This window comes from Piliocolobus tephrosceles, chromosome 21 (genome assembly GCF_002776525.5).
Source record: "Piliocolobus tephrosceles isolate RC106 chromosome 21, ASM277652v3, whole genome shotgun sequence".
Classification (NCBI taxonomy): domain Eukaryota; kingdom Metazoa; phylum Chordata; class Mammalia; order Primates; family Cercopithecidae; genus Piliocolobus; species Piliocolobus tephrosceles.
This window is the reverse complement of record NC_045454.1, coordinates 31,412,984-31,433,080: the sequence shown is the minus strand read 5'-3', so window position 1 is coordinate 31,433,080 and position 20,097 is coordinate 31,412,984. Positions and strand designations below refer to the sequence as shown.

The 20,097-nt window shown below is 38.9% G+C and overlaps 1 protein-coding gene across 1 annotated transcript in view; it reads right to left on the bottom strand.

The window, feature by feature from the left end:
- Nucleotides 1-8,970: 8,970 nt before the first annotated feature.
- The window catches only part of LOC111524814 (zinc finger protein 723-like), a 38,227-nt gene continuing 27,100 nt past the window's right edge, over nucleotides 8,971-20,097 (bottom strand). Inside the window, exons 5-6 of the mRNA XM_031934721.1 lie at nucleotides 9,213-9,809; nucleotides 8,971-9,128 (exon numbers count right to left, since the gene is read on the bottom strand). Coding sequence (XP_031790581.1) covers nucleotides 8,971-9,128; nucleotides 9,213-9,809 — 755 coding nt within the window. The remainder of the gene's footprint in view (nucleotides 9,129-9,212; nucleotides 9,810-20,097) is intronic.

Sequence of the window (20,097 nt, the reverse complement as noted above, 5' to 3'; positions counted from 1 at the left end):
TGTATTAATTCATTGCTGTATATAGTATGCAAATATTTTATTCCATACTGCAGGTTGTATGTTTGTTGATAGCTTTTTACTGTGCAAAACTTTTTAGTTTACTTAGGTGCCATTTTAAAACTTTTATTTTTGTTGCATTCATTTATAAGGTGTTAGTCATAAATTCTTTCCAGAGGCCAGCGTCTAGGAGAGTACTTTCCAGGTGTTCTTCTAGGATTTTTGTAGAGTGAAGACTCTCAGAGTTAAGTCTTTAATCTATCTTGAGTTACATTTTTTATGACATGAGATAGGGATTCAGTTTTCTTCTGCATGTGACTAGCCAGTTTTTCCACTATCATTTATTAGATAGGAAGTTATTTTCCCTTTATTTCTGTACACTTTTTCAGTAAGTTAATTGTAGTAGTGTAGCTTTATTTCAGGGATCTCTCATCTTTTCCGTTGGTCTATATGTATACTTTTGTACCAGAACCATGTTATACTGATTACTGTAGCTTGCAGTACAGTTTAAAGATAAGAAATGGGAGGTCTCCAGGTTTGTTCTTTTTGTCTAAAGTTGCTTTGACTATTTGAGTTCTTTGATTCTTCCATATTTTAGAATTTTTTTTTTTTTTTTTTTTGAGATGGAGTCTTTGTCGCCCAGGCTGGAGCATGTAGTGTCATGATCTCAGCTCACCACAACCTCTGACTCCCAGGTTCAAGAAATTCTCCCATCTCAGCCTCCTGAGTAGCTAGGATTACAGACATGCAACATCACACCTGGCTTTTTAAAAATTTTTTGTATTCTTAGTAACGACAGGGTTTCACCATGTTGGCCAGGCTGGTCTTGAACTCCTGACCTCAAGTGATCCACTCACTTCAGCCTCCCAAAGTGTTGCGATTACAGGCGTGAGCCACTGCACCCAGCCTTTTTTTCTTAATTCTATAAAAAAGAAAATTGATAGTTTAATAGAAATAGTACTTAATCTGTAGTTTGCTTTAGGCAGCATTTTAATTATGCTGATTCTTCAATTCATGAGCATGAAATGCTTTTTCCATGTATTTGCTTTGTCTCTGATTTTTTTCAGCAGCTTTATGTTCTCCTTGTAGAAATATTTTGCTTCCTTGATATGATGCATTTCTAGGTATATTATTTTTTCTTTGCAGCTATTGTAAATAGAACTACGTTCTTGATTTTTTTCTCAGCTTGAATGTTACTGGTGTACAAAAATGTTACTCATTTCTGTATATTAATTTTGTCTCCTAAGACTTTGCTTTAGTCTTTTTTTAGGCTGAGGAGTCTTCTGATGAAGTGTTCTAGAAAAAGAATTATATCGTCAGTGCAGATAATTTGACTTCCTTTTTTTTTATTTGGATGCCTTTTCTTTGTTGGATTGCTCTTGCTAGGACTTCCAGAATTATGTTGAATAGGACTGTTTAGAGTGAATATTCTTGTATTATTTTTATTCTTAAAGAGAATGCATCCAGCTTTTGCCTGTTCAGTATGATGTTGGCTGAGGATTTGTCATAGATGCCTCGTATTGAGGTATGTTTCTTGAATGCCTGGTTTTTTGAGAATATGTTAATGAGTCAGCATTCAATTTTCTTGAATGCTATTTCTGCATATACTGTGGTATAATTTTTTGCTTAAAATTATCTTCACATGGTGAGTTACAGTTATTAGCTTGCATATGATGAAATATTCTTGCATTCATAGAATAAAGCTCACGTGATTGTGGCAAAATAACTTTCTTTCTTTATGAACTCAGCTTCCTAGTATTTCACTGAGGATTTTTGTTTCAATGTTCACCAGGAATATAGGCCTGTAGTTGTTTTTGTTGTTGTGCTGTCTTCACTACATTTGGTATCAAAATGATACTAATTTTACTTAGTAAGTTAGGGTGGAATCCCACCTTGGTATTTTTTTTGGAAAACCATCAGCACCACTAGGACCAGCTCATCTTTGCATATGTGGTAAAATTTTCTGTGGATTCATATGATCCAGGACTTTTTGTGGTTGGTAGTTATTTTTTCTAATTACTAATTTAATTTCATTATACATTTTAAGAATTTTTGCTCTCTTCAAGACTTCTGTTTATTTCTAGTTCAATCTTAGAAGTGGTATGTATCCATAGGTTTATCTACTTTCTCTAAATTTTGTAGTTTCCATGCATAGAGATAGATGTTCAGAGATAGAATTAGTTGTGATTTCACAACTCTATTTAAACAGATGCAGAATAAAAGTTTGAAAAAATTCAACATTCCCTTATAATAAATCTGAAAAAAAAATAGATATAGGAGAAATGCACCTCAAGCTAATACCATTTACAAAAAAAAAAAAAAAATGCACAGTTAACTACATACTAAACCAAAAAAAGTTTAAGATTTTACTCTAAGAGCAAGAACAAGACAAGGATGCCCACTTTTTTAGTCTTACTAAACATAAGTGAGAAGAGAATAAAACCAAATGCATCCAAATTGGAAAAAGTAAGTTCAATTATCCCTGTTTAATAATCTTCTATTTCTATATGTAATCTTAAGTATAGAAAGGCCTAAGACATTACTGAAAACTACTATAATAAACAAATTCATTAAACTTACAGAATACAAAAGCAACACCCAAAATTCAGTAGCATTTCTATATAGAATATGTCAAAATGAAATTTAAAAACAATTCCATCTAAAAAAACTTTAGTAACTGTACTTTGAAATACATTTAACCAAAAAGTTGAAAGACCTGTAAATTATAATCTAAAGAACAGTAAAGTAATAAACTAAATACATTTTATACAAATGTAAAGGTGACAATTTCTTAGGGAAAGAACAGTATCTTTAATAAACGGTGTTAAGAAAACTTTACATCCACAAACACAGCAATAAAATGAGACCTTAATCTCACACCACATATAAAAATCAACTCAAAAACATTAGGCCTGAAACTCTAAAATTTCTACCAAAAAAATACAGTGAAAGCACAATAACATTGGCGTGGGCAGTGAATTTATTTAACCTCAAAATCCCAGATAACCAAAGGAAAAATAGATTACTCCGATTATTATTATTTTTTTTTCTGAGATGGAGTCTCGATCTTTTGCCTATGCTGGAGTGCAGTGGCATGATCTCGGCTCACTGCAAGCTCCGCCTCCCAGGTTCACGCCATTCTCCTGCCTCAGCCTCCGGAGTAGCTGGGACTACAGGCGCCCGCCACATGGCCCAGCTAGTTTTTTGTATTTTTTAGTAGAGACGGGGGTTTCACCATGTTAGCCAGGATGGTGTCGATCTCCTGACCTCGTGATCCGCCCGTCTCGGCCTCCCAAAGTGCTGGGATTACAGGCTTGAGCCACCGCGCCCGGCTCACATTACTTCTAATTAAAAAGCTGCTGCACAGAATCTGATAGAATAGAATGAGACAACTAAAAAATGGGACAAAATATTTGCAAATCATACATGTGACAAGAGGTTAATATCAAAAAATGTAAGAAACTCAACTATACAACAAAAAACAAATAACGACTAAAAATAAGCAAAAAGCTTAAATAATTTTAAGAAAAGACATATACATGGCCAAAAAATATAATAAAAAATGCTCAATGTCAATTATTATCAGAGAGAGGCATGCCCCCCCCCAAAAATATGAGATATCAGCTCACTACTGATAGAATGATTTTTATTAAAAATAAAAGAAAGTCTTGGCATAGATGTGAAGAAAAGGGAATGCTTCCATACTGTTGATTTTAATGTAAATGAGGACAGCCATGATGAAAAACAAAAGCGATCTCACAAAAAAACATAAAATTCAAAACTATTACATAATATAAGAATTTCAGTATTGGACATATATCCACAACAAATAAAATCAGGATGAAGAAACATTTGCACTTCTATATTGTTTGCAGCACTCCTCACAATAGCCAAAATACAGTCAATAGTTTGACATCTAATGAGTAAATAAAGACAATATGGTATACTTATACAATACTATTCATCTTTTAAAAAAGAAAATTCTACTACTTTCAATAACATGGATTAACCTGGAGAACATTATATTCATTTAAATTAGCCAGGCACAGAATTAATAATATCTTATGATATCACTTACACATAAATTCTAAAAAACAATGTTATTGCTGTAGAGAATATAATGGTGAATGCCAGATGCCAAGGTATTTAGAAGAAATGGAGTGTTGGAAAAAAAGATATAAAATTATAGTTGAATAGGAGGAATAAGTTCAAAAGATTTGTTACACAGCACAGTGATTATAGTTCATTATAATGTATTTCTATTTTTGAAAAATGTTAAGACAATGCCACGTGACCTCTCAACAAAAATATTAACTATGTGAGGTAAAGCATTAATTACCTAGAATTAAGCACGTGACAATGTATACATACTTCAAAATACTGTTTTGCAGAATACGCATTTTATCTGTCAACTTGAAAATATATTTTTAGCTTGGCATGGTGACTCATGTCTATAATCCCAGTGCTTTGAGAGGCAAAGGTAGGCAGATCACTTGAGGTCAGGAGTTCAAAACCAGCCTGGCTAACATGGTGAAACCATGTCTCTACCAAAAATACAACAATTAGCCAGGAGTGGTGGTGCATGCCTGTAGCCTCAGCTACTCAGAAGGCTGAGGCAGGAGAATCACTTAAACCCAGAGGGTGGACGCTGCACTGCACTCCAGCCTGGAGTACGGAGTGAGACTGTCTCAAAATAATAATAATAATAATAAAATAAAAATAAATAAATAAATAAATATATATATATATTTAACTGTATGCAGTGGCTCACACCTGTAATCACACCTACTCGAGAATTTGAGGCATGAGAATTGCTTGACACTGAAATGCAGAAGTTTTAGTGAGCTGAGACTGTGCCACTGCACTTCAACCTGGGTGACAGAGCAAGACTCTTGTCTAAAAATTATCTCTCTATATAAAATTATATGTATTATATATAATAATTATAATTATGTTATAAATATACATTATATATAATTATATATAACATATTAATAACAATGTTTCAGATACTGTATTTTTGTCATTAACAGCTGAATAGTATCAAAAATATATAGTTTTTGTGCTGTTTTTGTCATTTGTCAGCCATGAACATAGGAACTCTCATATTTATTTATTTATTATTTATTTATTTTTAGATGGAGTTTTGCCCTTGTCACCCAGGCTGGAGTGCAACGGCAAAATCTTGGCTCACTACAACTTCCACCTCCTGGATTCAAGCAATTCTTCTGCTACAACCTCCTGAGTAGCTGGGACTACAGGCGCCTGCCACCATGCCCAGCTAATTTTGGTATCTTTAGTAGAGTCAGGGCTTCACCATGGTGGCCAGGCTGGTCTCGAACTCCTAACCTCAGGTGATCTACCCACCTTAGCCTTCCAAAGTGCTGGGATTACAGGCATCAGCCACCATGCCCGGATGAAGAACTCTGATATTTAACAGCATTTTCGGATCCAGCAGAGTGTATGGGAAGAGCCAATGTAAGTTAGGGCTTTTAATTCGAGCATGGGGCACCTGGAGTTTCTGTTGTTGATGGTAATAGTATGAAAAACACTAAAAGGTGAAGTTGCTGCTTATGGTCCCATGAATGGCCACTCTGTGAACACAGTAAACTAGCTTTTATGCAAAGTAACAGCAAATATTTTAGCCCAAAAGCAGCCATGTTCTCCAAAAGTTTTCCAGAGAAAATGACCAAGGAGTTGACTACAGTTGGGTGACCAAGAATAAAAACTGTAAGGCCAGGCGTGGTGGCTCAAGCCTGTAATCCCAGCACTTTGGGAGGCCGAGACGGGTGGATCACGAGGTCAGGAGATCGAGACCATCCTGGTGAACACGGTGAAACCCCGTATCTACTAAAAAATACAAAAAACTAGCCGGGTGAGGTGGTGGGCGCCTGTAGTCCCAGCTACTTGGGAGGCTGAGCCAGGAGAATGACGTGAACCTGGGAGGCGGAGCTTGCAGTGAGCTGAGATCCGGCCACTGCACTCCAGCCTGGGCGACAGAGCGAGACTCCGTCTCAAAAAAAAAAAAAAAAGAATAAAAACTGTAGACTAGAAAAAATGAGAAATTCCTCCAAATTGTAGTATCAACATGAAAACAAAAAATATTACTTCAAATATCAAGTCCACAGATGTCATTTTATTATTTTGCCAACTTTAACATTCACACTTAAAAACTAAAAATTCGGCACAGAAACATAAGTAGTTGTCCTATATTATAAAAAAGTAAATTTGAAATTGTTCACTTACAATCAACTCTCTTAAAAATTAAATTTCTAAGATACATATTTTAGTACACTATATTTATCACAGTTTGTGTGAGAATCTAATATGGTTATTTATTTATTTATTAGACAGAGTCTTGCTCTGTCACCAGGCTAGAGTACAGTGGCACAATCTGGGGTCACTGCAATCTCTGCCTCTTGGGTTCAAATGATTCCCCTGCCTCAGCCTCCCAAGTAGCTGGGACTACAGGTACGCAATACCACACAGGGCTAATTTTTTTGTATTTCAGTAGAGACAAGGTTTCACCATGTTGGCCAGGATGGTCTTGATCTCCTGATGTCATGATCCACCTGCCTCAGCCTCCCAAATTGCCAGGATTACAGGCTTGAGCCAACGAGCCTGGTTGGTTTTTCCTTTACAAACAAATAAAACCATGCTAATTGATATATTCTTCTCACTTCTGGAAAGTGTAAATCTTTTATTTTAATTAACTGATCTGAAAGTTATATTGATAAGCAAACTCTCTGGTTAAAACCAATTTTTCAGTGCATTAAAAACTATCAACTTTCTCATCAGAACCTACAATGTACCACGTGACATGACATGGTATAGAGACAACAGTGAGAACCTGCAGCCATAACAGAACAAGAAGAAAAAGGGCTGTGAGACATACATAGTTAGAATAAACATAAAAAGTGGGGGGTGGGGGAGAAGATAATTAAAGCAGCAGAATTTATTTTTAAATTCAGCATGACTCAGCTTTATAGTCTGGAAAAAAAAGTATCCTCTCCATATCAAAAATCAGTGTTATATTTTCATCACTGATTTTTTTTTTGACAGAGTCTCACTCTGTCACCCAGGCTACAGTGCAATGGTGCTATCTCAGCTCACTGCAACCTCTGCCTCCTGCATTCAAGCAATTCTTGTGTCTCAGCCTCTCAAGTAGCTGGGATTACAGGCCACTGACATCATGCCTGGCTAATTTTTGTATTATTGTAGAGCCGGGGTTTCACCATGTTGGCCAGGCTGGTCTTGAATTCCTGACCTCAGGTGATCTACCCACCTCAGCCTCCCAAAGTATTGGGATTACAGGTGTGAGCCACCACACTCAGCTGATATTTTCTATATCTGACTCAAAGTTACAAACTAATTTCAGCACAAATATTTTTTCTTATTATGGAGCATCTGTTACACAGCAAGCACTGTCATGGTTGATATATTCATATATACTTTTTTTTTTTTTTGAGACAGAGTCTCGCTCTGTCGCCCAGGCTGGAGTGCAGTGGCCGGATCTCAGCTCACTGCAAGCTCCGCCTCCCGGGTTCACGCCATTCTCCTGCCTCAGCCTCATATATAAAAACATCCTCATGACTTATGAAACTTTCCTAGCATTTACCTGAACAAATTGACTCGATAAATAAATTCACTTATGTCAATTGTAAAAATGTTTTAAAAACACAGTAATTAAATAAAAGTAGGCTTCGCTGGATGCGGTGACTCGCATCTGTAATCCCAGAACTTTGGGAGGCCAAGGTAGGTGGATCACTTGAGGTCAGGAGTTTGAGACCAGCCTGGCCAACATGGTGAAACCTTATCTCTACTAAAATTACAAAAATTAGCTGGGTGTGGTAGCAGATGCCTGTAATCCCGTCTACTCAGAAGGCTGAAGCAGGAGAATCACTCAAACTCAGGAGGTGGAGGTTGCAGTGAGCTGAGATTGTGCCATTGCACTGTAGCCTGGGTGACAGTAGTGAAACTTCACGTCCAGAAAAAAAAAAGTAGGCTTATATAACTTTCTACACTTAAAAGAACAAAATGGAATGTTCTAACTAAATAAAACTTAATACACTAATGGAATTACATTTGAAAATTATTTTGTGTGTACTACTAAATTTCATAAAAATAATTCCTATAGTAACTGACCAGCTAACATAACAAATACTTTATAAATTATAAAACAAAAAGAAATAAGAATCAAGAAAATCATACATCTGAGTACCAGAAAAGTAAAAACAGGATTTTCATGAAGAGATTCTGAGCTGTAAGCCGTAAGAATTTACAGAAATAAATTTAATACACTTTAAAGGTTTATATTTTCTGAAAGATCTTTTGATAGTAATTGCACAGTATTAACTCTCTGATGTTAAGATGTGAGCAGGTATTAATAGCTTTGTCACATTCTGTATATTTGTATAATTTGTCTCAAATATAAATTATTTCTTGTACATTAAGGTGTGAGCAAAAGTGTGAGCCTTTAGCAAACCAGAGAGTTTGCTTATCACACTTTAGGTGTGAGCATTAAGAAGGTGTCAAAAGTTTTGACACATTCTTCACACTTGTAGGAGTTGCCTCCAGTATAAAGTATCTTACCTACAATCAAGTGAGACAACATATTTCTAGGAGTTCTCACCAGCATTATTTATGTTAAGGCAAGTTTGACATTTGGTAAAAAGCATTGTCACATCTTTAAGCTTTATGGTACTTCTTTAGTATGAATTAGATTATATCTGTTAAAAATTAAGGACTTGTTAAAGTCTTTGCCACATTCTTCACATTTGTAGGGTTTTTCTCTAGTATGAATTATCTTATGTTTACTAAGGATTGAATACTAGTTAAAAGCTTTGCCACATTCTTCATATTTGTAAGGTTTCCTTTTAGTATGAATTATCATATGTTTAGTAAGGGTTGAGGATTGGCTAAATCCTTTGCCACATTGTTTACATTTGTAAAGTTTCTCCAGTATGAATTATCTTATGTGTATTGGTTAAAGGTTTTGCCACATTCTTCACATTTGTAGGGTTTCTCTCCAGTGTGAATTACCTTATGTCTAGTAAGGTGTGAGGACTGACTGAAGGCTTTGCCACATTCTTCACATTTGTAGGGTTTCTCTCCAGTATGAACTCTCTTATGTGTAGCAAAGTATGAGGACCCGGTAAAGGTGTTGCCACATTGTTTACATTTGTAGGGTTTCTCTCCACTATGAATTCTCTTATGTTGAATAAGGCTTGAGGACAGAGTAAAAGTTTTGCCACATTCTTCACATTTGTAGGGTTTCTCTCCAGTATGAATTCTCTTATGTTGAATAAGGCTTGAGGACAGAGTAAAAGTTTTGCCACATTCTTCACATTTGTAGGGTTTCTCTCCAGTATGAATTCTCTTATGTCGAGTAAGGGCTGAGGACCAGTTGCAGGCTTTGCCACATTCTTCACATTTGTAACAATTCACACTAGTATGATGTCTTTCATGTTGAGTTAGGTGTGAAAGCATGCTAAATAATTTGCCACATTCTTTACATTTGAAAGAATTATTTCCAGTATGTCTTGTCTTATGGCTATTTGAACTTGAAAATTTATGAAAGACTTTCACATAATTATCACACTGAAATATTTTGCTTGGGGTTTTTGTCAAACATTGGTTAAGTTCATCATAACCTCGTTGGCGCATCTTACACTCATCCACACTTTCACAGCCTTTCCTTAATTGTAAATTGTCATGTTCATATTTTCCATATCTTTTCAGTATTACTTTTTGGAAAGAATCTTTTATGCCCTGCTGTGGCCATAGGTCTTGGGCAAAATGAGAACACACAACTGAAGGAAAAAAAAAAATTGCTTCACTTACTGGACTCAGATGGATATCCTTAACAACTCTAAGCTATAAAATTATACAAACTACATAAGCAAGATGGCATAGCAAAATGCCACAAGCCATAATTACTTCATAGACATATAAATGTAACAAAAACATACAGACCAAAATACATTTGTGGAAAATTTACAAATGAGTTAAGTATGTGCAGTGCCCCAGGTAAGCACAATGCAAAGAGCCTCATATGATGAAGAGAAAAGTTTGTTACATCTACCCCAAACAGCTCTTCCAGGTCCACAATATACCAAAGAGCCTTTACAAGTAAATTGTAAGCTCCTGAATTCTTGTTTAAAAGACAAGTAAAATACTGGCACATACATCTTTATCTCTGTCTTCTAGGGGCTTTTCCAGACACTTTTTTCTGTCTTCAATGACATAAAGTGCTAAAAGAACTGGTCATATACTTTGGAATGACACTTTGAGTCTACTGAGACTAAAGGTAAATGTTACAGCAGTAGAGAGACTGCAGTGCCGCAGACAGGGAACAGGTGTAGCAAGTGATGACTATAGAGAAGAAACATGAATAAACTCCTTTAACTAGAAAGTAAACACTAAATTCAGGGAAGACACGTCATAAGAACGTGTTTGACGGACTCCCAGAATCACTAACCAAGACAACTGTTTTCAGACTATGCCAGAACAAAGCTACACTATAAATATTGTGACAGGAAACTTTTATTAATGTCCAAATCTCGAAGATTACAATGTATACAAAATAGGTCACTACAGTCCCATCAAGAATATTATAAAATGTTCAGAAAGAAATTATAAAAAAGATGTATATTTTAATTTTAAAAATTGAAAATAAATTGAATACTCAATGAGTGAAATAAAAACACAGACAACCATAGAAAAATAGAAAAATGAAGTTAACAAAAAGTATTAAAATATCAAAAAAAAAAACAAATTGTGGAGGTAAAAAATACAAAAAGAAATAATAACTAAAGGCTGGGTGTGGTGGCTCATGTCTATAATCCCAGCACTTTGGGAGACTAAGGTGAGTGGATCACAAGGTCAGGAATTCAACACCAGCCTGGCCAAGATGGTGAAACCCCGTCTCTACTAAAAATACAAAAATTAGCCAGGCATGGTGGCAGGCACCTGTAATCCCAGATACTCGGGAGGCTGAGGCAGAGAACTGCTTGAAATCGGGAGGCGGAAGTTGCAGTGAGACAAGATCGTGCCACTGCACTCCAGCCTGGGCTACAGAGCGAGACTCCATCTCAAAAAAAGAAAGAAAAGAAAAGAAAGAAATTACAACTAAAAAATTCTACAAGTAAGAAAAAAACTAAAAATGAAGAAGCTCAACAAACAAACTAGGATACACACAAAATATTTATAGCAAACACATATATAAGCACATTTTTAAAAGTCACAGACAAGAGAATCTTGAAGACTGCAAGAAAAAAGTTCTGTATCATTTACAAGCATAGTCTTTCAGACAACTGGTGAATTGTCAAAAAAATTTTGCAGGTCAGAAGAAAACTGCGTGATATAGTCAAAGTCCTGAAAAACTAGCTATCAACTCAGAATAATACCATCAGTAAATCTTTCCTGACAAAAATAAAAGAAACAACCTTCCAAAGTAACCAAATCTGAAAAGGCATATTGGCACTGCATGTGCCCTATGTATAAACGACATCGAAAGCAGTTTCTTCCACTGAAACAACATGAATCAAGAAAATAACACAGGCCAGGTGTGATAACTCACACCTGTAATCCCAGCACTTTGGGAGGCCGAGACGGATTACGTGAGGTCAGAAGTTCAAGACCAGCCTGGCCAACATGGCAAAACCCCGTCTCCACTAAAAATACAAAAATTAGCCAGGTGTGGTGGTGTACACCTATAATTCCAGCTACTCAGGAGGATGAGGAAGGAAAATCACTTGAATCAGGGAGGCAGAGGTTGCAGTGAGCCAAGATTGTACCACTGTACTCTATCCTAGGTGACAGAACGAGAGTCCATCTCAAAAAAAGAAAAAGAAAAAGAAAATAACGCCGGGCGTGGTGGCTCAAGCCTGTAATCCCAGCACTTTGGGAGGCCGAGACAGGTGGATCACGAGGTCAGGAGATCAAGACCATCCTGGCTATCACGGTGAAACCCTATCTCTACTAAAGAATAAAAAAAGCTAGCCGGGCGCCTGTAGTCCCAGCTACTTGGGAGGCTGAGGCAGGAGAATGGCGTAAACCCGGGAGGTGGAGCCTGCAGTGAGCCAAGATCGCGCCACTGCACTCCAGCCTGGGTGACAGAGCGAGACTCCGTCTCAAAAAAAAAAAAAAAGAAAAAAAAGAAAATAACACATAATCATATACAAATACATTATTTTCTGCACATTCACAAAAATGAACATCTTACCATTGTTATAATTGTGCAAAAAACATTGTAAATTATTCCACAACATTTTAAAAAATTCTAGGGAATATAGAAATAAAAAATTGAGGAAGAATTTTTGTATTCAACTAAAGTTCATTTTTTACTAGATTAAAATATATCCTTATATCTTTTAGAAGTTTTGTGTAACCCCAAGGTAACACAAAGAATATATGTTTAGATACACAAAACAGAATAAGTAAAAGCACATTAACACAAAAATGAAACGGACACAAAAGAGGAAAGAAAGAGAGAAAATGAGGGACAAAAATACAAGAATCAAATAAAACAAAAAATTATTAAGATTTTCTGTTTCAGAAAAATTATTTAAATACATATATATATACAATTAGCTTTCCAATCAAGGGACATATTTGCAATAAAAGGATTTACTAAAAAATTTTAAAAACCAAAATCCAACTTGTTTTCATGCAAGTGTCAGCTGAGATCTAATGACAAAAAAAGACTGAAAGTGGGGGGTTGGGCGCGGTGGCTCAAGCCTGTAATCCCAGCACTTTGGGAGGCCGAGACGGGTGGATCACGAGGTCAGGAGATCGAGACCATCCTGGCGAACACGGTGAAACCCCGTCTCTACTAAAAAATACAAAAAAACTAGCCGGGCGAGGTGGCGGGCGCCTGTAGTCCCATCTACTCAGGAGGCTGAGGCAGGAGAATGGCATAAACGCCGGGAGGCGGAGCTTGTAGTGAGCCAAGATCTGGCCACTGCACTCCAGCCTGGGCGACAGAGCAAGATTCCATCTCAAAAAAAAAAAAAAAAAAAAAAAGACTGAAAGTGGCAAGATGGACATAAACATTCTATGCAGATATTAACCAAATGAGAGCAGAAGAGATCAAAATAATATTATTACATGAGCTATAAGTCAAAAACTGTCATATTTTAAAAAATGTATTCTAAGTCAAATCTACAAGGAGACAAAGAAGGAAATTAAACAAGAATAGATTCATTTACTGGAAACATAACAAATTTGTCTCTGTGTATGTGTGTGTGTGTGTGCGTGTGTGTCACATTTGGCTTTCAAACATATAAAGCAAATATTGACAGAAATAAACACATAGAGAGCAATATAATTACAGTAGGATATTTTAATATCCCCTTTTCTGTAATAAAAATAAAACAAGGTAAAATATTAGTAATAAAAGAGAAAGCTTGAAGGCACTATAAAACATGTATTTCTAAAAGAAGTGTAGGCGAAGGATTACCCAGGTGTCGAGGCAAGAGACTAAATGCACAAACTGTTGCAGTATAATTAAGAAAATAATTAGAAGAATAGTTATAATACAAATTAGATATACAGATGATCATGGACATTATTAATCATTAGTATAAACATTATTAATCATTAGCTTTTAATACTACTTTTTGTCATATTACTAATATAACTAAGGAATAACCGGCGGGTATATGGTCAAGTGCTGAAGGGACATTGTGAGAAGTGACCTAGAAGGCAAGAGGTGAACCCTCTGTCATGCCCGCATAAGGGCTACTTGAGGGCCCCTTGGTCAAGCGGTAATGCCAGTGCCTGGGAAGGCACCCTTTACTTAGCAGACGGTGAAAGGGCATCTCCTTTCCTTGGAGGAGTCAGGACACACTCTGCTCCACCAGCTTCTTGTGGGAGGCTGGATATTATCCAGGTCTGCCCAAAGTTATCCAGAGGCATAAACCCCTCCCTATGATGCTGTGCTTCAATGGTCATGCTCCTCGTCCACTTCCATGTTCCTCCCATACTCCTGGTTCCTCTTTAAAGTTCTTAGTAGACAGCAGTAAAAGAAATAGTGAAAGTCTTAAAGTCTTTGATCTTTCTTATAACTGCATAAAAGAAAACGCTGACGTATGCTGCCTTCCCTCTCTACTCTGGTGACCTAAAAGGGAAGGGCCACCTGTCTCATGATCATGTGGCTTGCTTGACCTTATCAATCACCTGGATGGCTCACCCTCCTTACCCTGCCCCCTTGTCTTGTATGCAATAAATATCAGCATGCCCAGCCATTTGGGGCCACTGCCGGTCTCCGTGTCTTGGTGGTAGTGGTCCCTTAGACCCAGCTGTTTTCTCTTTATCTCTTTGCCTTGTGTCTTTATTTCTTACAATCTATCATCTCTGCACATGGGGAGAACACCCGCAAAGCCCTGTAGGGCTGGACCCTACATCTGGTGCTCCAACATGAATTCACTGTGTGAAGTTGCACTTTGAGCATGGGACCCAGCGGAGGACTTTCAATGACAGATTGCTGAGGATTGTGGTCATTAAGCTTGGTGGTAAGCTTGGGCACTCAGAGTATCTCAGGGACACCATGGGACAAGCCAGTACTAAGTACTCAGCCTATTTAAACTTCATAAAAACCCTTCTTAAAGAAGGAGGAATTTCAATTTCCTCTGACAAGCTAATTGAACTCCTTGAGGTTGTCGATCTCATTTGCCCTTGGTTTCCAACTGAGGGAACTCTAGAACTTAAAGATTGGGAAGAGGTGGGCTGATAGTTTAAAATTGCTCATAGAAGGGGACATGTTATCCCGCCGGCCATTTGGACAGTTTGGTCCTCGGTTCACTCCATCTTAGAATCACTGCAGCCACAGGAGGAAGGAATGGAGGGTACTCTACCTTTCCTCTCCTCCAAAGAGGTTGAGGAAATCCTCAGTACTCTCTCCAGAGGACACTGCACAACTTGAGGCTGTCATTTTAGAAATGGACCTCCACTCTGATATTCCTTTGGCACCACCAAATACACCACAGCCTACTCTGCCTACCACGCCCCCAATATTGCTTTATGAGGACCTTATGAAAGATCTCCTTACCCTAGATCCAAAAAATCCCTCTGAAATGTACTATCAGCAGCCATTGCAGCTGGAACCTCCCGTACTGTCTCAGTCCTGCTGTAGGGCTCTCAACCATCCATCTGTTTTGCCTGGTTATAAGGTTCTCAACTCTATCCCTGTTCGGCCTGGTAATGAGGCCCTCAACACTATATCTGCCTTTCCTCCTATGCATCAGGCTCCACAGAAGTCTGACCTGCTGTCCGTGCACCAGTCTGGAATTCAGGTCCTGCAGTCCATGCAACAGCCTGGAGTTCAGGCCCCTGAAAGACCTGCAAAGCAGGCAACTGTGCATCAGCTTGGCTTAAAGGCTCTCAACTTCTTCTCTATTCAAAACTCCAATTTATTTTCTGCTTCTGGTCCTGTCACAACTGCTGTTGCTACCCATAAGCAACAGGTTACATACATTCCTGAGAATGACACCCCTCTTATGAGGGTCATTTCTCAGGCAAGGAAAGATGGGGATCCCAAGGCATGGCAGTTTCCTTTTATTCTACAATCTCCTATGCCTGCCGCCCCTGTTCCAGCCACTCCTGTTCCAGCCGCCCCTGCTCCAGCTGCGCAGGATCAGTCACAGCCTGCTGACCAAGGTCAGCAGGCGGCTGATCCCGCTGCTCCTCCACACCCGCAGCTCAATGATCAGGCTCCTCAGCTGGTGCAACAAGGGCTCGCTGTTGCAGCACAGCCAGTTCCTGCCATACCTGCTGTTCGGGCTGTGGTGCAACCTGATCCTTTACACCCTGGTGGGGTCCACTTATGACCTGCTACTTGGGAAAGTTTTTCTTTCAAATTCCTTGAAGATTTCAAAGTCGGTTAAACAATATGGTACTAATTCCCCGTTCATCCATTCCACCTTAAAATCCTTAGCGGAAGATAAATGTTTGGTGCCTTATGACTGGGAAATTCTAGCAAAATCTGTCTTATCTAAATCTCAATATTTACAATTTGGGACACGGTGGGCTGATGCTGTCCAGGATCGCGTCCACCTTAATCAGGGCTCTAATCCTCCCGTCAATGTCACAACTGACCAGTTACTGGGAATGGGGTAGTGGGCTGCAATTAGAAACCAAACTATATTGAATGATGAAGTCAATGAGCAACTCTGAAAATGCTGCCTGGATGCTTGGGATAAGATTCAGGATGATGGCACTAGATGTCCATCCTTTACAACCATTAGATAAATGCAAAATGAACCATACCCTGACTTCATTGCCTGTCTTCAGGATGCAGTAGAAAAGGCTATTCCTGATGGAAATGGCCAATGTTTGGTTGTGGAACTCATGGCTTATTAACAAGCAAATCCAGACTGTCAGGCTACTGTTCGTTCTGTAAAAGGTAAAATCCCACCACGAAGTGATTTAATCACATCTAATATTAAAGCATGTGACTGTGTTGGAGGAACTTTACATACTGCTATGGCCATGGTTCAGGCTATGGCCAGCATTAGAATGCCTGGACAATTTCCTGGTAATTGTTTTCACTGTGGCCAATCTGGACATACCAGAAAAAAATGTCCTCGGCATTCAGACCACCACCCAGTACAACACCAACCCCAAAAGGCCGTACAACAGCAAGTCCCACCATTCACACCATGCCCAAGATGCCATAAAGGCAATCACTGGGCAGCTCACTGCCACTCGAAATTCGACATTGATGGCAACCCTTTACAGCCACTTCAAAACCAGGGAAATGGGGAGAGGGGTCAGCCCCAGGCCCTTCCAAACAATGGGGCATTCCCCAACTCCCAGCCTTGGCCTTCCAGCCAGATGGGTACACTCCCAGCCCAACCAATCAATCCAACCACAGTTTCCACTACAACCATTTGTCCCACAAGCACAGATGTCACAACCCCAACAAGGATCTCAGTTCAATGCTTGTCCCCCGCCACTATAGGATCTGCTGCAGTAGATCTCTGCTATATTAGGGACATTTTCCTTTTGCCTGGAGAGTCACCAATCGCTGTTCCCATGGGTGTTTTTGGGCCCTTGCCACTTGGCTCTATTGGTTTATTGCTTGGTCACTCAAGCTTAAATTTAAAAGGTGTTCAGGTACATACTGGTGTAATTGACTCTGATTACTCTGGGGAAATACACTATCATTAGTTCTTCAGTTTCTTGGCAAGGTTTGGCAGATCAAATTGCTCAACTTCTTCTGCCATACATTCCACTCGGATCCAGTTCTCATAAAAGAACTGGAGGTTTGGGGAGTACGGATCATCAGGGTAAAGTGGCATACTGGGCTAACAAAATTTCTGACACCTGACCTGTTTGTTCTGTACATATACAGGGAAAGAGATTCATGGGCATGATTGACATGGGTGCTGATGTCTCCATTATTGCTTTACATCAATGGCCTTGTCACTGGCCCAAAGAATGTGCATCCACCGGATTGGTGGGAGTTGGTCAGGCCACTGAGGTTTATGAAAGTTCCACTATTTTACATTTTACTGGCCCGGAGGGACAGACTGGTACTATTTGCCCTCTAATTACACCTATTCCAGTTAATCTCTGGAGAAGAGATCTTTTACAATGGGGTGCACAAATTTCATTTATGCATGCTACCTACAGTGAGCAAAGTAAAACATTATGACAAAAATGGGATTTGTTCAAGGCACTGGTCTGGGAAAATCGGCTCAAGGTATTACTGAGGCTATTCAACCTTCCTATAAATTCAACTCAAAAAGGCTTGGTTATTCTTTTTAGAAGTGGTCACTGTCAAGTCTCCAGATCCCATCCCTTTAACTTGGAAAACTCAGAAACTGGTTTGGGTGGATCAGTGGCCGCTCCCAAAAACTAGGCTGGAGGCTCTCCATAATTTAGTCATAGAACAGTTAGAATTGGGTCACACTGAGGAATCTTTCTCTCCATGGAATTCACCTGTCTTTGTTATCCAAAAGAAGTCTGGTAAATGGAAAATGCTCACTGATCTCAGGGCAGTTAATGCTGTACTTCAATCTACGGGGACTTTACAACCTGGCTTAACCTCCCCCTCTATGCTCCCTGAGTACTGGCCTCTAATTATCACAGATCTTAAAGATTGCTTTTTTAACATTCCACTGGCCTCTCAGGACTTTGAAAAATTTGCTTTTATCGTCCCTTCCCTCAACAATGTTGCTCCAGCTGCACGCTACCATTGGAAAGTCCTATGAGAGGGCATGCTTAATGGTCCCACTATTTGTCAGTATTTTGTGGGGCGCGTGCTTCAACCTGTCAGGGATCAGTTTCCCCAATGTTACATCATTCACTATATAGACAATATCCTCTGCACGGCCTCCGTGTGTTGTTTTGATTTCCTGCTTTTCTGTCATTCAGCAGGTCATTTCAGAAGCAGATTTGACTATTGCACCAGAAAAAAATTCAAACTTCTTTTCCTTTTCAATATTTGGGCATGCAGTTGGAAGACAAGGTGATTAAACCACAAAAAGTTTAGCTTCAGAGAGACTCCTTAAAAACCTTAAATGACTTTCAAAAATTACTTGGGGATATTAATTGGATTCGCCCTTCTTTGGGCATCCCTACATATGCTATGTCTAACCTTTTTGCCACATTACGTGGATATCCAGATTTACACAGTAAAAGGTTTCTCATACCTGAGGCTGAGTCTGAGTTATGGTTCACTGAACAAACAGTTCAACATCTCAGGTCACCAGATTCAATCCCAAATTACCTTTTACTATTTTAATTTTTCCCACTGAACACTCTTCAACAGGATTTATCATTCAGGAACACGATTTAATTGAATGGTGTTTTCTTCCCCATACCTCTCTAAGGACACTTACTGTTTACCTTGACCAAATTTCTACCCTTATTGGACAAGGCTGCTCCTGTCTGTTACGACTTTTGGGACAGGAATCTCAAAAAATTATTGTTCCCTTAAACCGTCAAGAAGTCCAACAAGCTTTTACAAATTGTGTTACTTGGCAAGTAAATTTGGACAGTTTCCCTAATATAACTGACAATCATTACAGTAACGTAAAATTATTCCAGTTCCTGAAACTCACTTCCTGGATTTTACCTAATATATTAACTGGAGTCGTTACTGTTTTTACTGACGCTTTCTCTAATGGCCGTGCTGCGTACACAGGGCCACAGGAACACGGAACATGTTCTTAACACAAGACCTATTTCTGTATAGCAAGCTAAACTTATCATTGTTATGGCTGTCCTTGAGGATTTTCCTGGGCCTGTCAACATTGTTTCCGATTCTGCATACATCATGCATGTTGCACGCAACATAGAAATGGCGTTAAGTTTTTGCCTGATGAAAGTTTACTTTCACTTTTTTAAAGATTTCAGACAATAATCAGAGCGTGCTCTGCTCCCTTTAACATTACTCATATTCGAGCCTATACATCTCTTCCAGGACATCTTTCAGCTGTAAATGCCAGAGCCTATGCTTTAGTCACATCCATTTTCACGGACATGCAAAATTTTCAAGGCCTAACTCATGCCAATGCTGCAGGACTCAGAAGCTAGCTCCCCCTCACATGAACAGGCAAAAACCATAGTATGGCACTGTTCCTCTTGCCAAGGGTTAATTTTACAGCCACTTCCTTCGGGAGTTACTCTTCGAGGCCTTTCCCCCAACGCACTATGGCACATGGACATAACCCACTTGCCAGCTTTTGGGAGACTTTCTTTCATACATGTAACAGTTGACACCTTTCCCCATTTCATCTGGGCCATGTGCCAAACAGGAGAAAGTACTGCTCATGTTAAATGACACATTCTTTTCTGTTTCTCAGTTATGGGCTGCCCCATTAAGCTTAAAACTGATAATGGTCCCGGCTGTACCAGCATTGCCTTTAAAAAGTTCACTCAAGGCCGGGCGCGGTGGCTCAAGCCTGTAATCCCAGCACTTTGGGAGGCCGAGGCGGGTGGATCACGAGGTCAGGAGATCAAGACCATCCTGGCTAACACGGTGAAACCCCGTCTCTACTAAAAAAAACACAAAAAACTAGCCGGGTGAGGTAGCGGGCGCCTGTAGTCCCAGCTACTCCGGAGGCTGAGGCAGGAGAATGGCGTAAACCC